At 37.2% G+C, this 14699-nt stretch overlaps 1 protein-coding gene across 3 annotated transcripts; it reads right to left on the bottom strand.

Moving 5' to 3' along the window:
• Window positions 1–998: 998 nt before the first annotated feature.
• On the bottom strand, window positions 999–13997 carry LOC108983950 (ABC transporter G family member 11-like). 3 transcript variants are annotated; one of them, XM_018955747.2, is made up of 11 exons: window positions 13780–13997; window positions 13074–13582; window positions 11572–11861; window positions 4032–4203; window positions 3815–3937; window positions 2931–3059; window positions 2601–2795; window positions 2371–2457; window positions 2022–2294; window positions 1699–1806; window positions 999–1599 (listed from the first exon to the last, which is right to left on the bottom strand). In XM_018955747.2, the coding sequence occupies exons 2-11, from the start codon at window positions 13461–13463 to the stop codon at window positions 1243–1245; spliced, it is 2124 nt and encodes a 707-aa protein (XP_018811292.1). In that variant the 5' UTR covers window positions 13464–13582; window positions 13780–13997; the 3' UTR covers window positions 999–1242. The 3 variants fall into 3 exon arrangements, with proteins under 3 accessions (XP_018811292.1, XP_018811293.1, XP_018811294.1); XM_018955748.2 differs by having other exon boundaries at window positions 13074–13480; XM_018955749.2 differs by lacking the exon at window positions 13780–13997 and adding an exon at window positions 13635–13699 and having other exon boundaries at window positions 13074–13480.
• Between the last annotated feature and the right edge of the window lie 702 nt (window positions 13998–14699).

Here is a 14699-nt window from a genome sequence, read left to right as displayed (position 1 = left end):
ATTCAGAATCAGTTTGGTTGCAGGCATCGGAAGTCCAACGTTTACATCCACATCTATTTGCTGCTTACACTCGTCAAAACTTGTCAGAGACAAGTTCTTCAGGGGAGCTGGCAATTGATGCAAATCAGGATTTATTTTGATGTGACTTTGGATAATATTGTGTTTAAGTTAAGTGGTCTCAACATATATACTGCTCATGGTGTATGCCGTGTATGGTGTTGGAATACTTGTTTGTCAACATCCACCTTTCGGGCAGGCGGATGATCCATTTTGATCATCTGCAGTACAAGAACCGCTAGCATCCATTTTGATCATCTCTGTAATTGTAGATTGTTGTATTCCCACACTTGTATATAATATAGCTGCAGTACATAACTTGAATATATGAAAAAGATACTTGAATCCACTTGTCGTTTACCACCCTTCCCCAGCTATCCCAACGGGGCAGGCGAGCTGGGTTCACGTCACCCATCACCCACCTCTACCCACCTTAATTATGCTACCCACAGTATACTTTGTAGCTCAATTTATTATTGGCATCATTCATAGTTTGCATGATTCTTCTAGTTGAGGGAGCTCACTAAGTTATTTCCAGCCTTTCAAAATTAGTAGGAAATAGATTTTGAACGAGTCTTACGCATTTGTTCTTGGGTTCCTTGACATTTCTCTTACAAGTTTTAATGATGACTGAATGTTTCTATAGCCGTTACTTATTTGAATGACACTGGTGAAAAGGTCACTTTTTAGCCAGAACCATGTCTGTTTTGGTGCTTTATTAGAAGGTTTATGAAACTGACCCCATATAAGTGTTAGGTTCCGTTTGGATAATGAGCTGAGATGCGATGATGAGTTGAAATAAAAGTTGAATAAAATATTATTTTTAATGTTATTATTATTTTGATATTTGAAAAAGTTGAATTGTTTATTATATTTTGTTTGGAAATTTGGAAAAATTGTAATAATGAAATGAGATGAGATGAAACACTTTCATTATTCAAACGAGACAGTCAATTATATAGAATCTGAGCAATTTTCTGTCAAAAGCTGTTACTAGCAAGAAGATAAACATAGAAAGTTTAGATAGCTACAAATGGGTATTATACATGGAATGGAAGGGAAAAAAAGGTCTAAAGATGGATAGAATTATCTCTCAAACCACTTGCTACATTATTTGACCAAACTTGGTAGTGAGATTAATCTTCATTCCGTTGTATTTGGTGTACCGGCCAGTACTCTTGTCTCTTATCTACTTTTACCAGTTTCGATTGTACGATTATTCACATATGTTCTCAGAGAAGGAGATTTGGTGAGACCATTGGAAGCTGTTGTTGCATCTTGATTGTCATTCTTCTGTTGCATTCTTCTTCTGGCCATGTAACCTCTGATCCAAGGTGTCACATCCTCACTAACTTTGATCAACATGAAGAAGAGGATGCGATAAATGGCTATCATGCTGAAGATGACACCAAGATCCACCCATTTCGATCGATGAACGTTAATCTGGTACACATTTTCCAAGATGTACTCTCCAGATATCTTAGGAAGATCCAATATTTGGTTGTCAAAAAACAAGCCCTTGAAATCATTCTGGTATTGTCCCTGAAAAGTTTAAATTGTTTCAGTTATTGAACCTGAAAAGTTTAAATTGTTTCAGTTATTGAACAAGTTTAGCTGTACTAGTAGCAGTTTTCATTTTACCTGCACAGCCCAGGAATGGAAGCTGATGTATGACATGGGATAGCGCCACACAGGCTTTGGGATGTCATTTGGGAGCCTGAAGAACCCAGAGACTAGCATGAATATACCCTGACATAAGAATTATACCACAAATATCTCATCAACTATAACTTGAAAGCCGAATCGAAGTTTCTTAATAAATACCTGCATCTCTCTTGATAGTTCTTGCTGGATTGCACAACAGGGTAAATTTTTGTTTTTTAGGCAACACATCACATTAGTGCATTCCTATAGCCGAAATTTAATTTGGTTGCATTCAAATTCTATGACAAGAACATACACACCTGAATTCCAGCCCCTACGATGATCCCCATGAGGAAGTTGGGGACAATACTGGCTATGGCCATCATCAGGCTCTCAACTACTGTGACACTTGCAAAAAGGCATAGAACAAAGAATATATAATGTTCAAATCCCGGGTGCAGGTGGACCAAGAAGTAACAAATAGTTCCAGAGAGGAAGGCTATCAATATCAGGAAAGGCATTGCAGAGAGTGTGTTGCCAATGACAAATGAAGCCACACCATAGTGGCCATTCAGCCTCTCTCTCTGGAAAACCTGAGAAAATCAAATTATTAGCATCCACCTCTAAGTGCGGCTGAGAATGTAAGGCGCATGGGATCATGAAACTTGCCTTCATATCTTCAACGAATGAAGGAAACCCGCCAATTGACAGGAATGTTACAAAACCAAATACAAATGATGCACATGATCCCCTTGCCTCCCCCATATCAATTGAACAAGAAAGAAAAAACTATCAGTAAAAGAATGGACTTGATTTCCTTAATTTTCAAACTATTGTCCTCTTAACTTCCTTATCCATTTTTTAGTCTTATTGGAAATGAAATGAAAGAATATCAGTACCAGAATCGAAGTGTACTCCGTTCCGACATTGTAATAGATGGTCCCAATGCAGATAGTGACTACAATGTATATTAGAAGCCTAAGCCAGTAATACCCAAAGTCCCTTGACATGTTGACAAATGAACGCTTGGTCAAGGTAAAGGCTTGCATCAGGAAACTAGCCTGACTACCTCCTGAATCCAGCACAGTTCCTTTCTGCAACATATGGAAAATAATTCCAACTGTCACACTATATTCCCATATTATTAGTGTATTTATTTGAACAAATTCTTTACAAACTAATGAAATAATCTATCAGATGAAAAGTCATGCTACTCTTGAACAACTTACGAATTTGGATATCTCCTCAACTTTTTCCCTCACTGCATAACAGTACTGAGAAGTGCAGTAGGAGTCAATCAGGGTTCGAATAGCTTCAGTTATGGTAATCTTCTCAAGTGGATCATCACTTGCCTCAAACTGAGCAGAAACAAATTCAGAGTTACAGGAACAAAACAACAAATATATCATCAGCCTTCAATTCCCACTGATTAAAAAATGCAATTAGACCCATTCCTCTGTATATCATAATCATTTACTTCACCACACCTTTCACAAAGGGGCACCTGCAAGCGGCTGCAGGAACGCCTTATCGTTTTTTATCACCACTGCTATACTATTTGCTGCATTGGCCCCATTATTCAAGCAATCCTCTGATATTTTTGCCCACATTGTGTCTGTGTTCCGAAATTTAGGATAATTATTAGGTAGTCTTGGAATATGGATGATGTGATACTCCATCCTATCATAAATATCATGACTTATGTAAACACTTATTTTAATAATACGACATGTGTGATAGGATGGTAGTATCACGTATCCCTGCTCAGAGATTACATGACATTACTCAGATTACTCAGAGTATAATGCATTGTCAAATAAACACTTATCCCAAAAGCTTAACATGATGAAAAGAGGTAGATTTAAATTATTTATAATTTATCTTAACACTCCCCTTCACGTGTGGCCGCAACACGTAGAATATTTAATTAAATATGATGGAGTGTAGAGTGAGATTCGAACTCACTGCTCCGATATGATATTTATTCTTTAAACTAATGGAAGGATGTAGATTTAAATAATTTATATTTTGTCTTAACATGCATGATTGCAGTAGCATTATATAATGAAGTTACATGTATATAATTAAGAGTAAGAGAGGACGAAGTTCATACCCGCAATTTCATGGATCCTTTTAGAGTGGCCTTAACTTTATCAAAGTCAGAATTGATGTGCCTAAGAAAATGATCAGAAGGGTTCCTTAAAGCAGGGCAGGGGAACCCAGCTTGTGCAAAGAACTGCAAACACCATCCCATTAAGAGCTTGATTTCTCCAAAATCAAATGCATGCAAAGCAGACAGAAAGTGAGGGTTCTTAGTAGTTCGTTCTCACCTCATATGCTTCGGAAGCCTCGCCAAAATAAACAGTTTTGCCCCCCGAAAGCAAGTATAATCGATCAAATAGTTGGAATACTTCACTGCTTGGCTGGTGAATTGAGGCTATGACGGTCCTCCCATCCCTTGATAGACCACGTAATGTTTGCGTTACAAAGAAAGCAGAAGCACTGCCAGAAAAATCAAAGTCCTTTAACAAGAGTTATGAGGGCAAAGTAATGCTAGCTATTTGTAAATTTATAGATATCGGATAATTAGTTTAGGCAAACTCCAAACCACATAGGGCCCTATATACTAAAAATATAAAATAAATAATAAATAATAAATAGACAAAATAATAAAAATTTATTTTTTAATTACATGAATTATGGACATTGTACTAATTTAGTTTGTAATTTATATTGTATATGATGTATGTATATTAATCTCTGGTATACGGAAGATGTAAATTACAATTTCTTGGAACTCATAAATCATTTTTTTATTGGTATGAGGTGTTCGAGAACAAAGTCTCGACTAATCTCGAGGCTGAACTGGTCCTCCGAAAGGAATTTACTTCCTGGAAGTGCATCTTGAATAATTCGAGAGAAAGTTTTCTCAGTCCGATTACTCCTAAAAATTGTTTGTAACTCATAAATCATAAGCTTTGTGTATAGAAGAAGAATTTGATATTTTTCTCAAAAAATTAGAACATATCAATTATGATGATACCTTAATCATGGAAGTTTTGATTGATTTGTAATTGATTTGTTGATATAACTAGAGGATATTGAATTGGATCGTGTTTATTCTAAAATATATAGTACACAATTGAATAATATATCCAAATCCAATCTCACTAATAACATTTTATTTTTAATCCTAAGAAGTTGAAAAATTAAATGTGAGATCCTAATGGATTTAGTATCTCTAAACATTGGGTGATCATGTTTAGTACTGAAGGAATAATCTCATGATGGAATTCATGATTTCCATTGAGGTACTAAATATCCTCTCGAGATAAATTCAATCTGAATTGATTATTTTAAATCTCAGGTCTAAGTATTTTAGTAAGGAGACATTAAAATTAATTTACTCTAAAGGTATAATCAGAAAAGTTGGTCTAGCATAGATAGATGTTTGAGTGCTCCTCTCTAGTCTCCTACGAGTAGAGGTTTTGGTTTCTTCTTGCCGTCTAGTGCAGGGACTCACTTTGTTTTCTTCACTGATTATTCCACATGGCAGAGGAATTGGAAGGGCTGTATGGAAAGCTATCTTTAACGGAATCAGAACAGGAGACGGTCGTTGTTGACGTTGACTTGATACAAAACACTGTAGTCAGAGGAGAAAAGTGTTTGATTGTTCAGTTGCTAATGTTACGAAATTACAATCAGATGGCTTTCAAGCAGATGCTTTGGAGGGTTTGGCGCCATTTGAGAGGGCTGAAATTGCAGGAACTTGATTCAATGTTCCTCTTGGCAGAATTTGATGATGTGCATTTCGTGATGGGCCGTGGACTTTTGACAAACAATTGGTTTTAGTAAAGGATTTTGATGGCTTTCAACAGGTTCAACAACTTCAATTAACAAAAGCATCTTTTTGAAGGGTTCACAATTTACCCTTGGCGGCTCTCAATATCGAAGTTGGAGAGCTGATTGGGAAATCACTAGGTCATATGGAGGATATAGACTTGCTGGATGGCGAAATTGCTTGGGTTGAATTCATACGTATCCGTGTATGCCTTGACATTATGAAACCCTTGTTGTGCAGAAAGAAACTTTGTATTGGTTCTCGAGTTCCTACTGGGTGCGCTTCTCTTACGAAAGGTTGCATGACTTTTGCTTTATCTGTGGAGCTAGGTCATGCATTCCGTGATTGTGAATAGGAGCGAGATTTTAATGAAAAAACAACCACTTTTCCATATGGACAGTGGTTGAGGGGAGATGGGCGTGGCAGTAAACAGATGGTGGCCAATGGCCGCCGACCGCCGTCATTAGAGGAGAGTCCCGAGTCTGCGGATCACCGCAATGCTGGGGTCGTGTTGGAGGAAGATGCGGTGAAAAATACTCCACTAACTGTAACTGTTAATCTGGAGTCGTTATGTGCTGATTTAGCAGCAGATGCTGAGCAAATGGTGGAGTCCGTTGAGGGGAGCTGCTGCACTGGTGTTTCGGACGGGTTGTTGAAGGAAATGGAGTGCGATTCACGGGTTCCACCAAAGGCAGTTACTCCTTCGCTGATTGAGCCATCTTTGTTGAAAGTGGGCTTACCAGTTATGGGCTTAAATGGTCCAGCTACTGAGGGGGCGACGATTAATGAGGCCCAGGTGGCTTTAGGCTCGACAAGTAAGGAGGGCCTCCGTTGGAAAAGGAAAGCCTTAGTGGGGAGAATTCAGTCATCTCCTACAAGCCGACCTTGTGCGAAAAGGAAAGCTGCTGCCCCCGATGATGGGTCTCTTCCAGTGGGGGGAAAACAACAGAAATAGAAGGTTTTTACGAAGAACGAGGATGAGCACCTTCATGAGGTCCAAATTGATCTATCGGCAGAGGCTGGGGTCCAGCCCTGCCGAAAGTAATGAAAGCATTATGTTGGAAATCTCGTGGGCTTGGGAACCCACGGGGAATTCGTGCTTTGCGTGAGCTAATCGTGCAAGAAGATCCCACGATGGTGTTTCTTCAGGAGACTAAGTTGACAACTCGGAAGATGGAGGTATGTAAGTATAAATTGAGTTTTAATTCCTGCTTTACTGTGGATTGTGTAGGGAAGAATGGGGGGTTAGCATTGTTGTGGAAAGGGGATATTTTGGATTGGTTAAAATTGTTTTCTATAAATCACATTGATGTTCTTGTTAGAGAAGATGATGCTCATGAGTGGAGGTTTACGAGTATCTATGGGAATCCGCATACTATAAGCAGATTTATCACATGGGATTTGATGCGTAATTTACATGTTGATGATGATGTATCATGGATTTTGGGGGGTGGTTTTAATGAAGTACTGCAAACGAGTGAAAAGAGGAGCGGTAGATTAAGACCTGAGAATCAAATGGCGGCATTTAGGGAAGTTTTGATGGACTGTTCTTTGCGGGATGTGGGGTTTCATGGACCTAAATACACGTGGTCGAATGGAAGGGAAGGTGATGAAGCCATTGGTGAAAGACTTGATTGTTTCTTGGGTAACAACAGTTTCTTTGGTTTGTTTCCCCAAGTGGTAGTGAAACATGGGGTGGTTGCTCAGTCAAATCATTAACCTATCTAGTTTGAATCTGAGGGCTCGTTTGTTGAAGGAAGAAAAGAAAAAGTTCAGATTTGAAGTAATGTGGGTAGGGGAGAAAAAATGTGCTGACATTATTGAGAATGTTTGGATGGCTGGAAATGGAAATGGCAATAATAATGTGGAAGGGGTGATGAAGTGCATTAAAATGTTTGGTCATCAATTGGCTTTATGGAATAAGATGTCTTTTGGTCATGTAAAGAAAAAGAAAACTGAGGCGAGGCAAAACTTGGAGGCTATGCAAGCTAAAAATGTTGAGCAACCTGATCCAATGGATTTGTCTAAAGCAAGAGAGAGTTTGCAATTATGGCTTGAACGGGAGGAAGTGATGTGGAGACAGCAATCTAGAGTGCAGTGGCTACATGAAGGGGATCAGAACACTCGGTTTTTTCACTCCCAAGCTAATACTAGAAGGAAGAGGAACTGGATTAAAGGCCTAAGAAATGAGCAGGGTGAATGGCTAGAAGGACCCTTGAAGCAGAATCTGATTGTTGGATTTTTCCAGACACTTTTTTTTCAACATCTGGACAGAGAGGACAGCAGGGAGTTCTAGATTGTGTGGAGAGAAAAGTCACACCAGAGATGAACCAGCAGCTCACTAGACCATATGAAGTAGAGGAGGTAAGGGTGGCTCTTCAACAAAAGCTCTAGGTCCTGATGGTATGTCTCCATTCTTTTTCCAGAAATATTGGTCTATTGTTGGCACTTCAGTGACTCAAGCTGTGTTACATACTTTAAATTCGGGAAGGATCCCTAAGGAGCTTAATCATACTTTAATTAGCTTAATTCCAAAAAAGAAGACTTGTGAGATGGTTTCAGATTTCCGACCTACAAGTCTTTGTAACGTTGTGTATAAGCTAGTTTCTAAAGTGATGGTTAATAGGTTGAAAAATCTGCTGCCTGAGGTTATATCTGAAACACAATCTGCTTTTGTTGGGGGTAGACTGATGACTGATAATGTGTTGATTGCGTATGAGCTTGCTAATTATCTGAGGGACAAGAGAATGGGTCGGAAATGTTATATGTCCCTTAAATTGGATATGAGTAAAGCATATGATAGGGTGGAATGACTGTTTTTAGAAAACATTATGTTGAAGTTGGGGTTTGCAGAGTCTTTTGTAAAGCTGGTAATGGAGTGTGTAAAAACAGTTTCTTTCTCCATCTTGGTGAATGGTGAATCCCTAAGGCATACTATTCCTACTAGAGGTATTGGGCAAGGGGATTCTTTATCCCCTTACTTATTTCTCTTTTGTACTAAGGGGCTAATTGCTTTGCTGAAAGATGCTAAGTGGAGAAGTATGGTAAAAGGCATAAAAGTATGTAGAAAGGCCCCAAGTGTGAATCACCTTCTCTTCGCCAATGAAAGCCTAATTTTCTATAAAGCTGATTCTCAAACAACATCTTATATTCAGAAATTGTTACAACAATATGAGTTAGCCTCAGGTCAGATGGTTAATAAAACAAAGACTGCTATGGTTTTTTCTAAAAATGTTCCAGAATTGAGACAAAGAGAGATTCTTGCATTGTGTGTGTGTGTGTGTGTGTGTGTGTGGAGAACTTTTCAGCAGTATGATAAGTATCTAGGTTTTCCTAACCTAGTGGGGAGATCTAAAACTAGAGCTTTTGAGGATATTAAAAAAAAAATTTGGGTTAACCTGCAGAGTTGGAAAGGAAAATTATTATCTCAAGGAGGAAGATAAGTTCTTATAAAAGCTGTCACATTATCCATTCCTACTTATGCTATGAGTTGTTTCAAATTACCGTTGGGTTTGTGTAGAGAATTGGAGAGGTTGATAGCTAGGTTTTGGTGGGGGCAAAAAGAGGATGAGAGGAAAGTGCATTGAATGAATTGGCAAGGCTTTGCATGTCGAAATTTAGATGTGGTATGGGGTTCAAGAACTTTCATTTTTTTAACATGGCATTGCTAGCAAAACAAGGGTGGTGGATTTTACAAAATAATGACTCTTTGCTCCAAAGAATCTACAAAGCTAAATACTTTCCACATGTTTCTTTCTTTCAAGCAAAGTTGGGTCCTAACCCTTATTATGCTTGGAGAGGGATACTTGAAGCTAAGGAGTGGTTAAGGGCAGGCTGTCAGTGGAGAGTTGGTACGGGGGAGAATATTAAAATCTAGAAAGATTTTTGGGTGCCAGGACATAACTATTTACAGCCAGCTCAAGATGGAATTTCGATTAATGAGGCACACGAGGAAGCAACAGTAGATTCACTAATCGACCAGGATAGCAGATTGTGGAATATAAGTCAAGTTAGATCTCTCTTCAATCCAAATGTGGCTGATAGGATTCTTCAGATCAGGTTGTCAAGTACTGAGTACATGGACAAATGGCTTTGGAATGAAGAATCAAGTGGGAACTTTACAATGAAGAGTGCCTATCGATTGATACAGAATTTGAACTGTGAACGTAATGGAGATAGCTCTTCTCTTATGTCTGATAAGAAACTTTGGAAGGGTATATGGCAAATGAAAGTTCCTAGTAAAATCAAGATTTTTGCATAGCGAGCTTGTGAAAATATTCTACCAACGCTGACTAATTTGAGACATAGAAAAATAGATGTGGCTAATGTTTGTTGTTTCTATCAGGCAAGTGGGGAGGATGCGGCACATGCTATTCTTTTTTGCTCTCATATTAGACTGGTATGGATACATTGTCTCCTTTTATTGCAGCAAATTCAGCAGCAGACAACCTTATTGGACTAGGTTAGGTTTGTTTTAGAAAGGGGGAATGAGGCAGATTTTACTTTGTTCTTCCTGATTGGTTGGAGTTTATGGTTTAGACGTAATAAGATGATGATGGAGAAAATTGTGATTGAACCTATGACTGCCGTGAATCATGTTCTCTCTCTACATAAAACCTTTATACAGCTGAGAGCCTCTAGTGCTATGGAAATAGGAAAAATTTGTAAATGGAAACCACCTCCACCAGGTTTCTTAAAACTAAATGTTGATGGAGCAGTGTTTGCCGATGTGAGGAAAGTTGGAATAGGTGTGGTTCTACGAAATGAAGATGGGCAAGTGGTCATGGCAGCAACCAAAAAGGAAGATTTTGTTGATGAGCCTGCTACAATCGAGTTGTTAGCTGTTCTGAGAGGCCTACAATTCTGCCTTCGACTTGGGATACTTAACTTGGTGGTAGAATCTGACGGTTAAGTATTGGTGCAGGAAATACAAGCTAGTCACAAGTCTTCTTCATCAAATGGTAATCTGATACAGGATGTTAAAGAGCTAATGAATCATTTTCCAGATTCTCACATTCAACATGTTTATAGGGAAGGAAATGGGGTAGCTCATATCTTGGCACGATTTGCATGGAATGTAGTTGATGTCCAGATGTGGTGGGACCATCAGTTTGCTATGTAATGTTTTCTTATAAATGAAAGTTTGTTGATTATCAAAAAAACAAAAAAATTAACTCTAAAGGTTGTGATTCTAAGAGTACAAGACTAATATTGGTATTTTTTAAAGAAATTACAAGACTAATATTAATAGATTAAATTGAGTACGCAAGGAATTAAGATGTAGAAGAAAATAAAGTAATTGTGAGACTTAGACTCATTTGTTTTTGCAGATGAGTTGAATTGAGATTAAAATTAAAAATTGAATAAAATAATCTTGTTAGAATAAATTTTTTTAATATTATTTTTTTTTTTAGAATTTGAAAAAGTTGAATTGTTTATTTTATTTTGTGTGAATTTAATAAAGTTGTAAGGATGAGATGAAATGAGTTAAGAAAGTTTTTATTTTTCTATGGATATTTTATGAAGGGACCAATTGTAATATTTAATTGAGGGATCTTTTACATTAGAAAAAATTAAGTGCAATATGATTTTTCCAACAAAATTAACAACAAAATAATACCATAAATCTTTTTTAATTATTATCATTTCTACATCTTTGATATGACATAAAATGATTGATAAATAAGTAAAAAATAAATAAAATCGATGATTAAATATTATACTTGAAATGATGAAAGAATGATAATTAAAATGATAATTAAAATGACGATACGGTGTTAAATATTAAATAATACAAAGGGCAAGCATCTCTCTACTTCCAAAAGTTGCAACTAATGGAGATCAATGCTAAGTACAAACTTTAAATAGTTAAGTTTAGGCCTTTTGTAAAAATATTGGTACCATAAAAAAAGAATAGATTTTTTTATATATTTTTTTTCTTAAAAGACTACACTTATCTATTTAAAACTTTTACGTTATCATTTTTCTCGTGGAAAAAAGAATGAATAGAATAGCTAGATCAGCTTAACCTGTCAAGTCCGCTAGTTGGCTCATCCAAGAAGAGCAATCTGGGTCTCATCAAGATCTCAAGAGCAATGCTAACCCTTCTCCTTTCTCCTCCACTGATTCCTCGCAAATGCCAGTTTCCGATTACGGTGTCAGCGCAATCTTGGAGACCCATCTCAATAATGATACCCTCAACCAGTGCTTGTTTCTCCGACCATGGCATTTTATCCGGCAGCCGTAGTCGAGCTGAGTATGAAATTGTCTCCCGTACTGTTAGAGTTCCGATCAGATTCTCATCTTGGGTTACATAGGCCTGGAGGACGTTGGCATCACAATATAACATCGCCAATTAGACATATATAGGAGCGAATGAAGAAACAAATTAAAGACATTAGTGCCAAGTTAATTGTCGATAGCATTCAAAGATGTTTGGTTTGCTATCGACGTCTTTGTTTGCACACTGTTATTGTGTGACCAGTTCGCACAGGGTACTGATCACGCAATTACAGTGTGCACTTGTTGTATTGCATTTCTCTTAAGAGATTATATAAAATAAAAAACAGTAATGTTATACAAGTAATGCTACATATAGTAATAAAGTGTATAAATACTATATAATTGTTTTGAAAAATAGTAGAGTCTACTATTAAAAAAATAATTTTTCTTCATGTAGGTCCCATTATTTACTGATTTTTTTAAAAAAGATTGCGCAGCTCTTAACCACTCTACGATTGTAAATATCATTTCTTATGTTACGTACAATTGTAGAGTGCGCAAGTGTCGCACAATCATTTTAAAAAATAGTGTAATCCACTATTAAAAAAAATTAAATGTTTTATGTGGATCTCGAATTTATTTATTTTTTTCAAAAGGATTGCGTGACGCTTTTGCATTTCATGACTGCAAATATCATTCTAAAAAAATTAATAATTTGATTCTCATTATAATCATAATATTTATTTCATTTCTATGTAATTTCTTTATAAATAAGAATTTATATTTTGTATTTAGTTACAATTGTAAATAATAAAGATATAGTCCTCAAATTTCTTGCATTCTCTCAACATCATTTTCTCATTTTTTATTTTCAATTTTATTTTGATTTTTTTTTTCAATTTCTACAATGGGATGGTTTTCATAGGAGGTTGATCAGCCACCTCCGTTCGTGTGTGATGAGAAGACACGTCCTCTGTGAAACGTTGCCGCCGCGCCCTCTATATATAGAGGCTGTGGTGGTTGTTTTACGTTCACTTTTTCATCTCTCTATGTTTAACATCATCCCATGAGATTGATCAATGCCCTAACAGATCAAATATCACCATAATCAACCGATCCTCATTGATTTTCTTAGATTGTTGGAACAGATAAAAAACAGAAGTATAAACACTAGAAACAAGTAAACCCCAACAAGCAACATGGTACACAAAACTTGCACCATCTTTTTCCCTTTTTTAGTTAAGAAGGTGAAAAAATACGACAAACTGAATGATGAGGGAGTAGAGATCAGGGAAAAAAAAAAACTCACAGCAGTCCCAAAAGAAAGCTTAGTTTTGTGACCATTGAGGAGAATGGTACCAGAAAGGAAAGCATTGGCTGCAAGACGGCTAGAAAGAGCATCAAGCAGTGTAGATTTGCCTGAGCCAGAGGGTCCCATGAGTGCAGTTAGGGTTCCAGGCTCTGCATAACCAGTGAGCCCTTCCAACACCTTCTGGGTCTCACCATTGTTGAGAGTGACCATCACAGTCAGGTCCTTCCATGTCAGCCTCGCCGACACATCCCCCACGAATTCTGTCTTAGCCTTGTCCGTCCAAAGAGTCTCACTCAGAGGACTCAAGCCCGGTACTACTACTGGTCTGTTTGGCTTTATCTCCATCACTACATGATTTGCTGCAGAGTTTTCCACTCTCTCGGCCATCTCTCTCAAATATCAATCTTCAATGCCAAGTTGCAGAAAAAGGTTATACAACAACAACAACCCAGAATGGAGCTAGATCAGTTATAAATGAACATCAACTATGGCCAAGAACTGGGTATCTGAAAAAAATTACGACATGCACCAGAAAGAAAGAAAGAAAGAGATCAGTACTGAATGCTATGATGAAAAGGTCGAGAAGTTCTTCTAAAAGGAGGGGGTGGAAAGAAAGATGTGACCCATGTGAGGAAATGCTAATTGTATGAGATTTTGATAGATGTGGAGGTGGACGAGATCAAACCCATGCAAAAACAGCTACCTGGCCTTTTGAAGGCTTGCTTTTTGGCATGACAAGCAGACAAGAAGAAGCACCAAATTAATATTTCTTTTTCTTTTTCTTTTTCTTCGTGTGATCTGATCAAGGAGTGTACTGGAGATTATATAATCGCCATATGAGTCTCGATTGGATCCTCAAAACCTCAGCAGCTGAAAGATCATCAGGCAAATTTGTTTCGTTATCTCAAAAGCAAAAGACAAATTAAAGAAACGTACAAAGAAAGCTTTAGAACATCAATTGCAACATCTAATTTATTGGTCCAATTAAAGAGTTCGGTGGCTGTTTGGTAGAATGGTAAGAGGCATTTACTATCACTACTACAGACACTTCTCATGATGATCTCATGCATGAACACGTGGTGCTGCACTATATATATATATATATAAAATAATGTCAGTCATGTAGTATACATACGACATCCGTGAGAGGCATTTATGTGCTGCAAAAAGACAATATTGCAAGCAAACTTTCGAACTTATATACATACTCATGACAAATTTCCCTCAATATTTTTTTGAAGAATACTAGGTAAAAACTAAGATAAAAATCTTATATATACAAATCTTTTTTAAAAATGTGGGTTAAAAAAAAGTGAATTCATACATATATATATTTTATGCACAGAACTTCCACGCCCTGAAATGTAGAATACACGTTAAATAGAGGCCGGCGGAGTTTCAATTCCGCTTGGTGGCCTTGATCCAGCTAACTACTACGGTTTCAGTAAATTCATATTATTTCAGTTTTAATTTCTATGTTTATTTTCACTCTGTTTTCTGGGGAAGTTAAGGAGCCTATTTGCATGAATCCCCTCATTTATACATTAGTACATCTTGCCTGCCTGTAAACCTCCAACAACGTCGTACGTACGTACGTCCATTTTCGCCACGCATGGACCACAT

The sequence above is a fragment of the Juglans regia genome, chromosome 15 (genome assembly GCF_001411555.2).
Source record: "Juglans regia cultivar Chandler chromosome 15, Walnut 2.0, whole genome shotgun sequence".
NCBI classification, from domain to species: domain Eukaryota; kingdom Viridiplantae; phylum Streptophyta; class Magnoliopsida; order Fagales; family Juglandaceae; genus Juglans; species Juglans regia.
This window is presented reverse-complemented; position numbering and strand designations above follow the sequence as displayed.